This window comes from Opisthocomus hoazin, chromosome 7, assembly GCF_030867145.1.
Source record: "Opisthocomus hoazin isolate bOpiHoa1 chromosome 7, bOpiHoa1.hap1, whole genome shotgun sequence".
NCBI classification, from domain to species: domain Eukaryota; kingdom Metazoa; phylum Chordata; class Aves; order Opisthocomiformes; family Opisthocomidae; genus Opisthocomus; species Opisthocomus hoazin.
The window spans coordinates 9829430-9847019 of NC_134420.1; the positions used below are offsets into that span (position 1 = coordinate 9829430).

Consider the following 17590-nt stretch of genomic DNA (forward strand, 5'->3'; position numbering starts at 1 on the left):
AAACCAGAATGAGGCATGATGTTACGGATATCCTTTTATTTTAAAGGAATGTTTTTTTCCATTTTCAACTACAAAACAGATCCCATACATTCTGCCATAAATAAAAATCAACAATAAGGCAGGACACTACATGAACAAACTGAGAACAACTGTTTTCCAGAAAACGTGGATTAAAAATGCTTCACAAGTATAAGCCATCCAGTTTTTAAAATAAAACTGTTGAGAACCCACAAGATTTCAAGTGGTAGATGTGAACACCCTTGAGGAACAAAATGCAGTTTTGACATTTTGCACTTTTGGCTTCAAAAACCTAGTTTTGTTCAGAGCACATTCTAAGGTTGTTCTGGCTGTTTTCGGACTAAGAACCATACGGGAGAAGAGGCACCACAGTAACAAAACCATTTTCAAGATTTTTTTTTCGTTTATTTGCAGCTGTCCCTTTTAATTGCTTGACTTTTAAGAGACTGACGGACTCAATGCAAGTCTTTGTCTATCACAGTAGAACTCCAAACTTGTTTCACCGGATTCTCTTTTGCTGTCGTGCTCTGTAAATGTCATGTACAGGGGGAACTACAGATCCTTTCTCCTCATCGTCGTCGGAATCTTCATGTGGTCTCTTCACAGCCTTATTGAGCATAGCATTATTTTCCACAGGTCCATTGCCTTCCACAGCTATTTCAGGTAGGCCTCCGGTAATTATGCGTACAGCTTCATCAACAGCTTTAGAAAGGAAAAAGATTAATTTAATTTGTGAAGCTAAATTCCCTGATTAGAAATAAGCACGCAAACAGGGACACCAAGATAGCGACGTCATGGAGATTTCAGGAACGAGCCATTTTCCTACCCTCTTCTCCTACAAACATTAAGAATTAAGCCTCGACTGTCTAAAACTCCAAGCTGTGGCAAGCACTAATTATAAAGTAAGGGCTGCTGCTTCAGCTTGAGAGCTCCCTTTACACAAGTAGTGAGGTCATTTGCAAGCTTAATAAAACAGGAAAGCCTGTTGGGGAAACAGGATAGCTGGTTCATGATTCATCAGAAAGTATGCATGGCAAGTCAGCTGCCGCTTATCAACAGAGAAAGCTTCAAAAATACCATCTATTATTTAACTAGATGTTTTATTTTCACTCTCAAAGAAATTAAATCCTAGCTTGCTCTACCTCTGATCATTTGCTCCTTAAACTAACAGAGGGGGTGAAAAGTAGCATCATCTGCCGTAGTTTACATGAAGCCTTGAGTATGGATCTGTCTTGTATTTCAGAACTCCACCTTCTTTGTAGGAGCTCAGAAAACATGGCTCTTAAATTGTTCTCAAGCAGTGCAACCCCGTGGATTCACAGTTGTGCCTACCAGTGAACTTACCACACTGCAAATCTGTAAAATTTAATGTTACGGTTACAACGCTGCTAGAAATAATGCCTTGCTTCTTTTAAGCAATATTCTGAAAAATGTTCATTTCTTTCTTTTAATGGTTACCACCAAATGTTATTAAAGTAGCAGCTGGTGATTTGCAGCTTTTTGACTTTTTGTTGATCTCCCCACAGTTACAATTCCACCCTTTGGATGTAGCCAGTTCAACAGTATGCTCTTAAATAATAATTACACATCTGTAAGCGAGGCCTAGATTTAGACAGCAATATCCATATGTAAAACAGAGCCTCACGCAGCACCAGCACAGGCTCCGGAGCGAACAAACAACTTACTGTCTGGTAGTTTGCATCTTCTGAATATCTCCATGAGCTCATCCACTTGAACAAAGGGACCCTGATTTGTTCCAGAAAAGAAAAAAAGGTTTAGAAGGTTATTTTCAATAGAGTGATACATACTGTGGTTCCGTCAAAACAGAATCTCTTTCACAACTTTTGGAAGTTTTCAGGATTCATTAAAACAAACCTGAAAACAAACAGGAGGTGGCAGGAGCTTCATGAGAACTACAGCTGCTGGTGGAACGGGAAATACACCACCTGGGACGGGATGTAATCCTGGAGCTGTGGGAAGAAAAACTGTGTGAAGCCAGAGCAAGATGGCTAGACTTGAAGTGCTTTTGCAGCGTTATTATTTGATGCAAATAATTACTGCTCTGTCACTTTTGCCTCTACTAATTACGTATTGTTTAGTCAGCGATCTGAAGTCCATGAGCAGCGTGCAATAACAGCTTATTATCATTTACCAGACCCCAAACTACTTGTACTTATTTCCATGTAACCTTAGTATGAAGTAAACTATATATGCCTCTAGCAATCCAATTAAATACCAGCCTAACATTTAAGCACATGTTTAGCTGACAAGACAGGGAATTCTCTGTGATCAGGTTTGCTAAAGACACAGGTTAGTAACGTGCCACCAGGGCAAATGTAACCACTTCCGACTTACGTGCTAAGTGTCTTGGCTGAAATGGAATCATCTGCTGAGTGTCCGGTTTTGGATATTCAGGTTTTCTGTCTACTTCGTCTTTGAGAACAGGCACGATGGAAGGTGCAACCACGGGGTCTGGAATGATAGCTGCCAGCTTGGCACGGGAGACATCCTGCGAGAGCCAAACAGAGAGCGCTGAACTTGGCAGGATCACATTGCCTGCTTAAATCACAGAACCAGACCTCCTGACCAGGCGCTTATCCTCACTTTGTCACCATTACCATGTCAGATGTCCTCTTAGAAGACCATCTGGGCAAAACTTGCACGTTTTCATCAAACATTTTAGTCCTACAGCGTCCCAGCTGGGAGTGGAAACGCTTGGTTTTGTTACTGAATGGGCCCGTATTTGTCATTTTTGTGTGGCTCCTTTTTTACGTTAAAAAGATTGAGGCGAGCAGGTGCAGACCACTAGGCCTTCACAACTCTCATTTCTCCCTCATTTCACTCCCTAGATTGTGTTAGCTGTGAAAGAAATGAAGCATGAGGCAGTCAGCAGGCGTGCAAAGCATCAGCTCCAACAGGATTGTATTCTGGCATATTACAAGCAACCAAAATCAGCCCAAGGGCCGATCCATCGGCAGCCCTACGGTCATGCCACCTCGCAGGTGTTTATCGAGATACACTCTCTTGTAAGCGCACCTGTAACATCAGAATAACTTTGTCACAATTGCATTGAAAGAATAATATTCAGTGGCTGAATGTGACGCTTACTTCCACCTATCGTACTATTTTACAACTGTGTGAAGACCAACAATTCAGCTGCTTTGCTAATTTTGATGACTTCTGTATTTTTCAAAAATTACTTTTCTGTGTAAGAAATAAATGGAAGCTGAGGCACTATTTTTGAGACATGAATTGAAGGTTCTCTTCCTCTTCATGTAAATGGGAAAGAGCAGTTCCTCCAACAGAGCTGTTTCTGCCTCTCTGGCAGCCTATTTTTCATCATGCTTTAAAAAAAAAATATTTAAAAAATCAACATTTTATTCTGTTCTAATGGTTTTCCAAAGCGTTATGGCCTTCCACACAATTAAAATAGTAGTTCAGATACATGTGGTCAGAAATGAGATGTGAGGCCACCAGATCCAGATGTCTGGCCTAGACTTTAAATTCCAAATAGCAGCACTGAAGCACTTCAACCATATTAAACAACGGGGGGGGGGGGGGGAAAGCAGGCAGCCACTGATCTCTCCAGATAACTTTCCTCGGGCGCTCGCAGCAGTCGCTGGGACTGCGGCGTGCGGGCTGGCTTTGACACGGCTCTGCGAGGGGTCAGGGGGGGTTGCCAGCTGGCGCGGCAGGGCAGCCAGCGAGGTTCCGTACGGGCAGCCCGACTCCACAAACTTCCAAAGGAACTGGGGCATTGGAAAGAGCTCGGGTTGAAGCCCAAAGTGGAGGCCTGTGGCTGTGTGGCGACAGCATCAGCACGCCAGCCCTGCCACGGGACAGGGAACACATCAAGTCACATCTGTGCGCCGTGCTCCTTGCTCTGTCCTGGCACGCTGCAGCCCAACACGACAACCCGGAGGCAGCGTGCCAGGCCTGGTTTACCCGCTTTTCTACCAAGGGAAAAAAGGGCAAGGCAAGCCCTAAACAAGGAATTGCTGAAGCGTGCTAGGACTGAAAAGAATAACAGTAAAATTAAGTGTTCTTATCCTCTTACCTTATAACCAAGGGCCTTCAGTTCGCTAGCAGAGCAAGGGTACAAGTCCATGAACTTGTACCTGTCTACCAGCAGAGCTGTTTCTTTACCCTCATATTCTTCCTTGAATGCCGTAAACCTCCGTTTTTCAACTTTCAGTATACTAGCTAGATCACCAATGTTACTTTCGAAAGCTAAAAACCGAGCCCAGATCTCCCTGTAAAAGAACAGATAAACATACAGCTGCTGAAGGAGAAAGAATTACTGACCACAACCCAGTTAAAAAGGACACCAGAGGAGAGATTCAAAGGAGGTGATCTGGGAACACACACAACCATTTCTCTTTTTTACTTTGGATGCATCTATAACATGCAATACCTTCCCAGTGCCTCATGTATCTCTGTAAAAGCTTTCAATCTAGGGGACCATGAAGGCCTTTGTTATGGAGAGGAAAGGACCACTGGTGTAAGAGACTTCAGCATTTGAGGTAAACTTTTCTCATCAATGTGAGCTGCACAAATAGACTTTACTCATCCCGCTACGCAGAATTTCACTCTGATCCCAATACATGAAGGACTTTTCAACATAGGCTACGATTTAGTTGATCTGCATAGGCTAGCGTATTCCACCAGGCAAGGGCAATACCCTGTAACACAACAGGCAGCGCTTCAGAATTTTACAGAGCTGGAAATTTAGTTGCTGCTTATTTGTTTGTGGACAATCTCATAACTTAGGCAACCTCTGACCATATTTCTGGACTTGATCCAACTTTCATTTTAACTCTGGAGTTCATCTTTGCAGAAGACCCAGCTTTTAAATTCTTGTTTTTTGTCACTTTTAAAATGAATATAAAAATATTTCTCACGGAAGACCAGAATTAAAGTGCAGAATCAATGCGCACGGCAGTGCGATGTTAGGTTTCTTAGCTGCGATGCCTACGTCTACCAGAACAATCATGGTGAACACTTGGACTGCAAAGGGTTTGATAACCATTTGTGCAGAGAAATAAACTTTGAAAATAGTAATGAAAACGCAGCGGTGAGTGGCTTATCCAAGTCTTTCCGGGTTCTTTCACTATTTTATTTCCCGTTGGCTGGGAGCTGTTCAGCATTCTCCTCAATACGTTCCGAGCCGCCTCCCGTAACAGCGCTCCTGCAAGGTGTTCCCAGCTGCCCCTCCCCACCTCCCCACAGCACCGACGAGGCGAGCGGTGCGCGTCACGACCCCGCCACCCGCTCAGGGCACGGCCTCCGGACTGCGCCCTGCAGAAGGGTGCCACGCTCGGTCCCCTGCAATCCTGCGTCAGCGAGGTTTGAAAGTCAATAAATTGATTCATTTCACCGCAAGTGGGACAGGCACTGCCACAGATCTGCCCCAGTTGTTGCTATTCTGGACAGCACAAATAGGGGAAGGAACATCTGTGCCTAATACTGTGCTGCTGTTCATTTTTCTAATTGCTTTGGGATATTTGTAGTTGAAAGGGGTTATGTGTCTTTTTTAGTGTAGTGAAACTGCTTTTGCAGACGTACCCAGATTTCTCAGGTGGAAGGCTCCCTGAAGTTAAAACACGTTCAAACAAAACTCTTGTATTATTGTCCTCTTTAAAAATAGAAAGAAAAAAGAAAAATCACACTGAGTAAAATATATTAAAGACAATTTAAAATCATGTCCATTCAAAGAAATGTGTACATTGAATTAAATATAAGGCTGACACTCCGATACCTGGATTTGAATTTCAGTAAGTAGAAAAAAAATCTGAACACCTACATAAAACTTTACCAATGTTAAATTCTACTGTGAATTTGTTATTTGAAAGTCTATTTTTGTTGACAGCAACAAACCGATCCTAATACAGGTTCTTTTATAATAGCACAGCTATTGCTTGGCATCTGTTCAGGATCTCTGGGTTTTTTTCAGTTTTCTTTAATTACCACAGTGGCATATCTCGGTAATTTTAAATTTGGCCTTTCAATTCATTACTTCCCTTTTAAATTAGGGCAATATTAATATACTGGTGTATTCCTCAGAAGTCCTCCCCAAATTATTAGACCTGGTTCCCAATGAGCAGTCAGCCTTTGTACGTTGCCAGCTGGGGGAATGGAGTGGCTGGTGGTTTTGTTCTTCAAGCTGCCAGCTTCCGCCCTGTCTCTCTCGCTGGGCATTTTACCATATAGTACATTTACAGGAGTTCAGGGACCAATGCTCTTGTTTTTCAGTAAAGTCTGCTGGGTTGCCAGGACAGAGCAATACACTGGCAAGTTTAAAGATAATTTTTTCTGATGGCAACCTATGGAAAGGGATTGCAAATATTCACGCAGACCTAAAATAATTTCTTGCAAAATTAAATATAATTTGACTTGAAAAAACTCTGTTTACAGCTCACAGGAGGAAAAAAAAAAATCTCCAAATCTGTTCAAACTTTCAAAGCCTGAAAAAAAAAGAAAAAAAGTCCTGTAGCCTGACAGGAGAGATTCATGTGGCTGGTGCCTACAGCACGCCCGGGAGGCTGAGCTGGGAGGCTCAGAGGGCCCAGCAGCACAGCTCCCTGCGGCCACCGCACCGGCCCGCGGCGGGGGGGCTGGCTCACAAAATGGAGCTAGCCATTAGCAGTAAAACCCAGACTGAGTTACACCTCCATGTTCTTACGCTACAAATACTGAGCCAGAGTACTGAATACTTGAAGAAATACCTGAAGAAATCTGAATTCCGATGAGTATCTGTCAGGCAGGGCTGGGCAGAAGAAGAGCCGGGGACGAAGCGCTCTTCTCCCTCTTCTCTCATTCCCCATGAACCACGGACCAGGACCGTTCCACTCAAAGGTCTCGGTCAGCCCCTGCTCCCCACAGCAGCTCGGGTTTCTCGTGACCTCGCTACTAACTCCTGCACCAGGGCATCCCACACAGAGACCTTCCACCTCCCGCCCAGGGCCCCCAGCGCCTGCTCGCGCCCTGCTCCTTGAACCGCAAACCGGCAACTCCCCAGCGGGACCGGCGTTCACTGGGTTCCTTTTGTACCTTGCTCATCTCATCTCTTTGGGCAGAACACGTTTAAATTAACTCTAGCAGGGATCAACTAACTCATGGCTCCTCTCAGGCTGATTTCAACCCCCGATAGATCTTTGTCCTCAGGACTGAGATTTCTCAGTGTGCTCCCCACTGTTCATAGCAGATGCCATAAAACTGCTGCAATTTGGAAAGTTCACCCTCTTCTACTCAGCAGAATCGAGTTCTAACATCAGTGCACTTCTGGAACTTCAGTAACGACAAAACAGCAGGGGTTTTCTTCTCCAAATTAATTGATGAGTTTCATGACGAGGTTTCATTGCTCTTCAAGAAGAATTACAACTAAAATATAGAGAACTTGGCCTGAACATAACCTCGCAGAGAAGGCACATTAACGCTTCAGTAGACCTCTCAAAGCTTAAAGCTTACCATTAAGGTGAGAAAGGTAGTCGATATATGCCAGTACGTATTCTGGAATGTCCCCGTATTTTTTCAGCCCTAGCTCAAAAATCTTAAAGGCCACAGACTTATCCTGCAAACATTAAACGAGAATGTTATTAGCTTCAGAGAGCTACGCACCCTCCTGACACTTCTTTAATATCAAACTAAGCATATAGGATTACCTTACTACAATAATACTCCATTAAAGCTGCCGTAACATAGACGTGATGGCGGGTCCGGGCATCCTCTCTTGCTTTCTTAAATATCATTCTTCCAGATTTTATGCCTTCTGCTCGCCTTGCAAATTTCATATATTGGATATAAACCTAAGGTGCGCATGAAGATTTATATAGTATCAGTGCTAACAAAGACTACTAGGATGTAATAAAAGTTTTTCACTATATCTGAAATAACCTTTACTCACAAAACACAGCTAGTACGTGATAACAGAAGGAAGACTCTGCTGTGCCTCTGTGCTGTTTTGCTATAAATACTGAGGCAAAGCTTTTTATATACTTTTTTTTTTTAATGGAATATACCCCAGACTAATCCCCTAAAATGACAATAGTTCATACACAGATTTTTCAAGGAAGGGGAGGTGAGTAGATGAAGGTAATCTACATAAGCTGGTGCCTTCAGAGGACTAGAGACTTACTGTAAAAAAGGTAACTTTCCAAAAAAGTGAAGACTGAAGACATCCGTCAGGCGAAAGAACAATCAAAAGGCCTGATGAACCGTTTGACTGTACATTATAGAATCCAAGATACAAATCATCCTGTCTGCAAATATTTACACCCGATCAAGGAAATAATAAATGTGCTATTTAATTTGGTGGCCAATTTGTCATTTGCATTGGGATTTAACTTTCCTCCACTCTGAATTAGATCACAAAACCCAGCATTCCTCAAACAGGAGGAACTGGTATGTGATTTCTCAGAAAATGCCTATTTTGGAAGCATTATGATCTGTGTTTAATGAACAGAACATGTCAGTAAATGGATACCTTTCCTCTAACACTGATCTGTTATTTAATTTTAGACCTCAGATGACCTTTTTCCTTCTCATGCTTTGTGGTGTCTATTTATAAACCACATAACTCTTTGAGGGCAGGTTACTTTCTCACACCATTTGTTCAGTACTAGCACAGCTGGCACTACAGACAACCTTGTTTACTGTATAGCTTCAGCAGATGTACAGCAATACGCTTACATACTAATATGATGCATTACAAATTTATTTGCAAACCACATGTACACAGTACGGTGCATTTCTGTGTAGGGAGACCAACGGCCAAAGGCAACGTGCTTTTAATAAGTTAAGGAGAGGCAAAGTGAAATTTTAGTTGAGCCAACAAAACACACACCAATTCTTATGAGCTGTGTCACAAAATCTTTAATATCTTGTATCTTCATTGCTTAAGAGATTCAAAGAGACAGAGGAGAAAAGTGCACCTGGCTTACTGTATCTAAGTGGATTAAAGGCTGTAATTATCAGCCTCACTGAAATTTTAATCTAATTCTGTCATCTCAGTACACCATGCGCTCAGTCATCCTTGTGACCCAATGAACTCCTGCAAGTCCTTCCCCATTCTTTGCGTGTACTCGGGTGACTATCCACGCAGACGTGGAAAAACTCAATACTAAGGATCATCTTACCAGAGTGGGATCAATGTCTTCAATAGCCAGGAGTCGGTTATATATGCTGTGTACTTTCTCATACTTCATTCGACTCTAAGTAAATAAAAAGGAAATACAGCCTGCTTAGTAATACTATTACAAATCACCTGTGAGAATGCAAAAATAAATCTGAATGAAAAAAAAAAAAATTTTCCGTTCCCTTTGCTCCCCAGGTGAACACTAGGTATGTCAGGCCCTTTACTCAGATGCATTTTTTGTCTTGTGCAGTCATTTCTTTACTTCCCACTAGTCCTTATGTACATGCTTTTCAAGAATCTCTGAAGTCTTTTTCTGCCATTGCAGGTGTTTGGGATAAGAAGACTGTTTCCTTTACCTCCATCCACAGGTAAAAAGGAGACAGCTAGGAAAGCCACCTTCTTCACTCTCCAACCTCCTGGGTCACCCTGCCAGCTGCAGCCCTCCATGTTGCAACGTGCAGCCTTCAAAATGTAAATCGCCAACACGCTCAGGATACAAGAGGCTGCACTGAAAGCCAAGGAAGGCTTTTTCTTTCAAGGACAAAGGGGTTTCTTTGCTATTGTCCTCAGGATCTTCCTGCAAAGACTCTTCCATGTTATGATAAGCGGACAAAATATATCCTGCAGAGGATTTCATAGTCCTCGTCTGATCAGTGGGAAACGGCCTTCGTTCCTGACGGTTTCCTGTGCAAATCCAGCCGCTGCCGGGGCATTACTCATTACGGAGGCCATGCAATATGGTGGCAGCCTGGGGAAAGGGATGTCCCAAGAAAGCTGCAGCACAGGGTGCCGCCCATCTTCCCTCACAGCCACGCAAATACAAACATTAAACTCTCAAGAATTACAGAGGAAAGGTGTTCCTTATCCCCATTTTAAAAGTGAATAACCTGATGCTCTGGTACATGTGAATCTATCAGCCTTTCAACTTCACAGTAATTTGAAAAATATAGCTAATATTTAATTGGAAAAACAGTAAATTTTCAAAAGTTTTATGACTCATACTATGGGCTTTTCCTCTCCGTTTTGTCAGCTCAGTCTCAGCAACACTGAATGAGGTTAAGGCTAGAAGAATCGGTAAATTGATTCTACAGAGTTCTGTGTATTCAGTATGTTTCAAATAGATTACATTATTGATGGGAGATGTCTTTGGGTTTTAATGTCAGTACATCACTGTTTTTGCTCACCTCTTCATAATCTGCATATGCAAAATAAAGAAGCATATTCTTCTTTAATAAAGTGCTGATCGCTCTTTCATAAATATTAGCAGCCTCATCACTGAAAAGTTTAGCATTGTTCATGTCCTGTTATAAAATAAGTATGATAATATGATTGTTCAGCATCTGTGACAATGACGGCCAATCTGTGGAACACCTTCTGTGTGCCAAAAGTCCCAGTGAACTTCCATGCAGTGCTCCAATAAGGAGACAATCATCTCCCCAGTAGTTAAGGGATCACAAAATCTGGCCAACCGCCCCCCCCGCCCCGACACCTAAAACAGGCCAACGCTGAAATAGTTTTTCATAATTTTTATCTCCAATGCAAATACTTTTATTTCCTCGAATAGCCCCAATTTTAAATTTCTGAACGTGACATGACTTAGGGTGCTAAATATTTTTCACACCCCCCGCCTTGGTTCTTAAGTATTTGAGGAAAAATTAACGATACACTATGTCAACGCAATGAAATAAGAAAGCAAACCAATGTCAATCTGCTTACCCCTTTTTCAGCTAGCAGTTTACTAGATTGCTCGAGGTACTGTGCAGCTTCATACCAGATATCTGGGTGATGCCCCAGAACCAAAAGGCATTGCTCATAGGCAAACATAACTGGGGGGGGGAAAAAGTGAGAAATACTTCTTGTGTATTACTGCAGAAATGGTACCATCTTGCCACGTATGAAAAGTATGAAATAGAAGTATGAAATACAAAAGCCAGCAAATAAATCCGACAATATTAACACTAATTGGCTTTGAATACAATGATCCTAACTGCAGTTCTTTTATATTGCCAGGAACTTCATTAATCATAACCAGCAGCTAAAACCTGCCTCCTCCACAGAGGAAGAAGCAGAACTCCTTCAGGAACATCAGCCATAAAATCAGGCTGTGATCCACCGTTTCCTGACCTCTGATAAAAGTTCGGTGGCACACAACTATTGCACTGTCCCCCAAAACCCATGTATTACTTTCAGCTTAGCTGGAGCAAAAACTAAAGAGTAGTCAAAAAAAACCCTACACAATTCAAGAAGCTTGATCAACTACAGCTCCAGCGTGATCGCTGAACACTAAATCACATCATTATTTATGCTGGAGGTTGTTAACGGAGCCAAGAAATACAACTGTACGTGTCCTAGCGCAACATCTAATTACCTCTTTTTGTTATGAGAGTTTGATCTTCTGTACGCAGAGGATTGCTCTTTTCCCACTGGATGTATTTCTTCCACATGTCTACCTGCTGCGCCTCTTGTGGGGTATTCTGGGGGGGGACAGAGGGAGCGTTGCGGTCCAGACCTTTCATCACTGTCTCATATTCCTGAAACAGAAGCAATGTTTTGAACAGCATACCTAAACACAGTAAACACTTATTTTAGGTTATGCTTTATAAAACTGACTGATTTTAGCATACCAACCTTATTAGTCTCACACACACTTTTATTTCAAAATAAGAACCAAGTTTATTGCTAGTTCATACAATTAAATAGAACAAAGCCAACAGAAGGTTGTACCTTTGCTACACGTCGTGCATTCATATAGTCTCTACTCCTGTCTTCGATCATCTTCTTAGCTAAGTGAATATTGATGCCCTGGAGAAGGGTGAAAAAAGGAATTGGGAATGTGCAATTTCACTTTGGAAGTACTGAATCTCATTTCATACAGAAAAGACTTTGAAGCCAGAGATGCAAATATGAGCAAGAAGGACAAAGTTATTTTAAAATACTGATCTTGAAAGGTACTGCGTTTCTTCTAATAAACGTATGGGCGAGAACTTACTTATCAGAGAATAAACTCACTACTAAAAATCAACTGACCTCAAGCACCTCGGTGTATTTTGAGTCATTTACAGCTTTTAAAAATACAATGAACTCTACATAAACCTGCTGGGGCAGAAAGTGGAAAGAATTTGTGATGTACATTTTTCCTTTGAAATCCTGGTCAGCCCGTAGCCTGAGCCACAGCTCCCAGCCTTGGGCTGCCTGCTGTTCACCAGGTGAAGACCGAGCCCGTGTACGAGCAATTCAGTTTTCTTGGACAAGCAGTAACAGGGATTGACCTCAAAGCTCTGCCTTCTCCTCTGTTCCTGAAGTAACTGACAGCTTTTAAAAGAGGTTATATTCAGCATACACCCTGCCATACACGCACCTTTGTCAGCTGAGGCTGGAGACCTGTCACCGCCGAGTGACAGCCCCCCAGGACCGCACGTGGGCACAGAGGGCCCTGCCGTGCTGCTGAGCAGGAACAGCAGGGGATTTAGGATGTGGGGCACAACCCACACCTCAACATCAGCCACACAGGCCTGGTCATGGGGTCCCAAGCATGAACAAGATCTCGAAGGACCGCTCTTGCGGCAGGATAAGCAACCGCCCTTCTGTTCACGCCTGTGTCAGGGTGGGCATTGCTGGTGGGGCTTGCCAGGACTTAGAGGAGGGCAAGCACAGCTTTCAGCCCTATTCCAAACAGGCACCTGAGCTGGGTACCGACCCATGACAGCAGCAAGGTGCTGTCGGGACTCTCGCAGAGCGCTGCCTGGGACAGCTACGTGGGCCAGTCAGCACACACAGCCAGCAACGCCCTGCTGAACGCGGGACTGGGCTGAGGACGCAGCAACGTTCTCCCAGGATGCACTCCCAGCCTCGTGAGGTGCAGCCGTGCGGCTCTGTGAGCCAAAGATTGTCACTTCTCTGTCTCACCAGGGGTGTTACCAGTTTTGGCCACTTGTTTAATTAAAGACACGGGTGACTGACAGGCTGATATTGCTACCCGGTGGCTGCCAGCCGAACTGAAGGGAAGCCTGAGTATTTTAATGGCAGCAAATAGCCAGTAACCTTTCATACCGAGACCTGCATGTGATCTCTGTGTTGCGGGGCTACTGATGTGGGGAATTCGCTTCCCCCTCCAAGGGTCCTTCTGGTGGGGAGCATTTCCCTCCCTGTGCAGGACACCTGCACGCCACAGCCCTCTCCCCCGAGGCCAGCCTAGCCAGGACTGCTCGTGCAGAAACCCGTGCCCGAGCAGAGCACCGGCCCTCGGCTCCCAGCAGCACCGAGCACCCCGAGGTCCCGCTTTGTGCTACATGTGTCAGCCAGAGCTGCCTCAACCAGCAGCAGGTACAGAAAGACTGCAGGACAGGTTTCAGCTATCGTTTTGACAGTCTCCCTATGTATTAATGACAGCAGTCGGAACTAGCAGCGACAGCCTTCCTTTGCTATGTTTGAGGGGAAGAGCAGGCTCACAGGGAAGCTGTACTGGGGATTTTCCTACGCAGGAGAAGGCACGTCGCTGGGTGTCTTCCCTGGTGGTCAGCAGGCTTTCTGTGGTATGGCTGAACACCGACGGGGCGATGAGCTGTCACAGTACATGCTCATGGCTGTGGACACCAGGAGGTATTCCCACTGGCCAAGCACAGTGGCCCTATTAATGTCAGGTCACCAGTCCTCCAACTTGCATAATTAGCAACAAAGAAAGAGAAAAACTGCCTTTATTTGCTGCCCAGCACACAGCTGACCTGCAGCACGCCGGCACCCGCAACCCCGGGTGCAATATGCAGGACAAGGGAGAGGCTGTATGAGCATCCCTGCTTGACCGTGCTGAGCACGAGGGCGTCCACCCTCCGTCCTGCGTTCTCACCTCCGCGGACGGGGATAGGTTAACCAGCCATTACTCAACACGTTTATGAATACACTATAAAGGTGCAGCTACAAATTAGTGTGCAAGGTCAAGGTTAAGTGTGTTGAAGACGGTGTGGTAGCAGACTCACCTGAACTGACGTTGTAATGGCTTCAGGTGAAGGATGGTGAGAAACATTTTACATGTACCTGAGACTATATAACTTAATACTGTGAAGGAAGTCCAAACCCTCACAGCTGAATGCCATTTTACCCTGTTCAACTAGAACTGACAGGAGAGGAGTGCCTCCTTGGGGAAGCAAGCCCTCATTGCCAGCTGATCTGCTCTAGCTTCCATTAAATAGATTCTTTGCCATTGATACCAGTGATTTCTAATTCACCAGCAATTCTACTGGGCCAGCTGAGAAATGGGACAGTTAAATGTATGCTATAGAAAGTCTTTCAAACAAAAAGCAATTATCACTCAGGTATTTGTGCAGTTTTGCCACAGGTCTTGGTACATACTGCACACGCAGAATGTGTTTATACTGCCAGCCACCTCTTTGACACAATTATTTAGTGGATACAGTTTGGGCACTATACTTCATTATACCTTTTTTTTTTTTTTAAACATGTCACAAACAAATTTCATGTTCTTGATTACCTCTTCGTATTTGTTATAATCTCTCCAGAGCTGTTCTATGTTTATCATTGGATTCACGCAGCCACGCTGGTAAACCCTACGGACAGCTGTTATCCTCTGGTTTTCTGCATAGGATCCCACTGCTTCTCTAAAGAGTGGGGAGAGAGATTCATGTCAGCTATTACAGACCATAACTGGTATGAACATCAACATTACAGTAACTGACCTTAAAAAAATTCTTTTAAGGTACTTACACGCCCTTCAAAAAATTGATGTAATCCACCCAGATCTATGTGAGAAAAAATATTAAATATAATGAAACCAATGTTTAGCTGTACATCTTATAAAGTAAGAAATAAAATGTTTTTGGTATAAAAACATACCTGGTATGACATGATTTCCATGCCAATCTTATCGAGAGCAAAATCATATGCCTGAGCCATTTTTTCTCTGAGGAAGAAAACAAACCACAAAGACCATAGAGCAAGTCTTTAGTATTTAAAAAATTCTTTATTGAAGATATTCTTTTGTGCAATAAAATCTAAACATTGGGGTACGAAAAGTGTCATTCAACACCCAAGAGTAAAAATTGGCATTCGATAGCTGTTAATTCTGCATTTAGGGTTTTGTTTGCCTGTTTTACTTTTTAAGAAAATTATTTAAATCTATTGGTGGCAATCTAGCACACTAACAGTTCCCGAGACAGCCTCCTCCCCTTAAGTAAGTGGCAATCCATGTGTGCTATGTGTGCTGGAAGTTGAGAAGATAGAAAACCACTGCTCTCTACATCATCTTAGCGGACAGATCTACTGGACCCGTGGTTTCTTTTTTTTTCCCAGAATTCCCCAAACCTTGTTGCAATTCTCCAGGAACACCAAAAGGGCAATGAGGAGTAACTCCCCTGTGTGGAAACTGCCCCAAATCATTCACATGATTTCTTATCCCTCCAAATTCAAACTATTTTTCCCCACATTTAAAATGTTCACAGAATATTTCCTTGGTGAAGTTTCAGTGAAACCAGCTTTTTTCTCTCTCCCACTTTGCCCTCAGTTTCCTTTACTTAAACATCTTTCAGCACCTTACTACCTCCTTGACCACATTAGCAGGAAAAATACAGGAAAGTCAAATTAGACAAAAAGACCGGGGGGGGGGGGAGCTGTTTTTTAATTGTTTCAAAACAGTCTTGTAAAAACAAATAAATTTTTAAAATCTGCTTTTATCCTGTTAATGCATTAGTTAACTTCTCAGCTGTAATACAAAAAAATTATGGTGGGATGAGAAAGAAAGAGTTTCTAGATGCTGAAAAGCACTGACATTTTTTGAAACTCATGAAGGAAGAAAAAGCATTAAACTCAGTCCCCAGGATTATAAACAAAATGAGTACATGAAAAGGGATGAAGACTAATGCATCCCAAAATTATGACACCCTGATTTTTATGCCTTTTAATGCCTTCCAAAACCTCCAATTACTGAACTATTTACTATTGCTGTTCAAACACAGTACCTCAGCTGGAATCACTGCTGAATTTTGTGGAGACTCTGAACAGAGCACTAAGGGGGAGGACAGCAAAAGCTCCAGACTAAGGAGCAGTGTGTTTCAGACCGGCTCAAGCACCGATCTCACCTGCAGGGAACCAGCATGGATATGCCAGCTACCCCCCCACTCTTGTCCCACCTCTTTTTATGGATCCATAGTAAGGGAGAAATTTTACCCAGAAAGCTGAATTCAAGAAATTTTTTAAAAAACGTTTTCTAAATGCAGATTATGTATTATACCCACCCACCCACCCCCCCCTCAACCCCCCCCCCCCAGCACTCTACCAGAAGATCCCCAGGCAGGTTTGCCACCCAGGTTCCTCCTCATCCCCTCGTCAAAAATCAAAAAGAGATTCACCATAAAACTACAATAATTCAGAGCAACTCTGTTAACTTACTTGTAACTAGGTAGCTTCCCCTTGGTTTCTCGTACATAGGAAAGGTAACATTTCCATAAATCAATGTGTAAAACCTTCATAAGGCATCGCTGAAATAACTGTTTAATACATCAAGAAGACGTGATCAGGAGGCAGATACAGAAATCAGGCTTCCACTTTTAACGCTATACATTATGAATTAAAATAATCTTTGTAATTATGATTGAGATTTGTAAGAAAGAGTAAGTTAAACTGCTCTTCCTTTGGACTAAAGCATCTCCGTGCTGTGCAGGGGAACTGGAGAGAATTAAGCAGCGAAATTCCTCTGTGCACTTCACTGATTACAACTTGGTAGCAACAGCAAGTCGACTTCAGTGCTACTTATGTGTTTCTGAATAGCGCATCCAGTGACGGCTACAGTTCTTCTCAATCTGCTTTAACCTAATCACAAGATACTTGTTCTTTCTATAGAGATATATTACATATATTGATAGGACTCACCTTTTCCACTTTGTCATAATTTTTTGCTTTAATCTATAGGGAAGCAGAAAAAAACAAATCACTTAAGAAACTATTTCAGAATAGTACGAATATATTCTTCATAGTATTCTTCACAGCACTATAGCATTCCAATTTGTACTTTGGATGCCTAAACAAATTACATTGTAACACTACACAATATTGCAAAAATATAATTAAACATACAAAAATAATGTACTCTGCTTAGCTTTTCCAAAATTAGCATTTTTAATTTTTTTTTATTTTTCACTTCCACTAGGGCTGAAATTTAGGTATCAGTATGTAAAAGTTGCTTTCCTGTGTTTTGGTTTGGACACGCAGACTTAGCCTCTTTTTTTAAGGTACTCTGTTGCCTTAAGTGTATACATTGACTTAGGTACCAAAGCCTCTAGATCAGGATTTAGTAAATTAAGGGTAAAATACTGTATTTACAAAACTAACAGGCTAATAAATGTAATACATTTGAATATTTATTTCTCAAAGCACACTTTGCTATAATATGCTGCTGCTGAACAAGGGAATAGCGAACCATGGAGAATGTGC

At 42.7% G+C, this 17590-nt stretch overlaps 1 protein-coding gene across 1 annotated transcript in view; it reads right to left on the reverse strand.

The window, feature by feature from the left end:
- Positions 1–16: 16 nt before the first annotated feature.
- The window catches only part of CSTF3 (cleavage stimulation factor subunit 3), a 51383-nt gene continuing 33809 nt past the window's right edge, over positions 17–17590 (reverse strand). Inside the window, exons 4-21 of the mRNA XM_075427043.1 lie at positions 17030–17062; positions 16550–16647; positions 14999–15065; positions 14870–14904; positions 14637–14763; positions 11876–11953; positions 11520–11682; positions 10868–10977; positions 10336–10452; positions 9153–9227; positions 7680–7823; positions 7486–7588; positions 5584–5653; positions 4076–4271; positions 2374–2527; positions 1894–1988; positions 1704–1764; positions 17–720 (exon numbers count right to left, since the gene is read on the reverse strand). Coding sequence (XP_075283158.1) covers positions 518–720; positions 1704–1764; positions 1894–1988; positions 2374–2527; positions 4076–4271; positions 5584–5653; positions 7486–7588; positions 7680–7823; positions 9153–9227; positions 10336–10452; positions 10868–10977; positions 11520–11682; positions 11876–11953; positions 14637–14763; positions 14870–14904; positions 14999–15065; positions 16550–16647; positions 17030–17062 — 1929 coding nt within the window. The 3' untranslated portion in view covers positions 17–517. The remainder of the gene's footprint in view (positions 721–1703; positions 1765–1893; positions 1989–2373; positions 2528–4075; positions 4272–5583; positions 5654–7485; positions 7589–7679; positions 7824–9152; positions 9228–10335; positions 10453–10867; positions 10978–11519; positions 11683–11875; positions 11954–14636; positions 14764–14869; positions 14905–14998; positions 15066–16549; positions 16648–17029; positions 17063–17590) is intronic.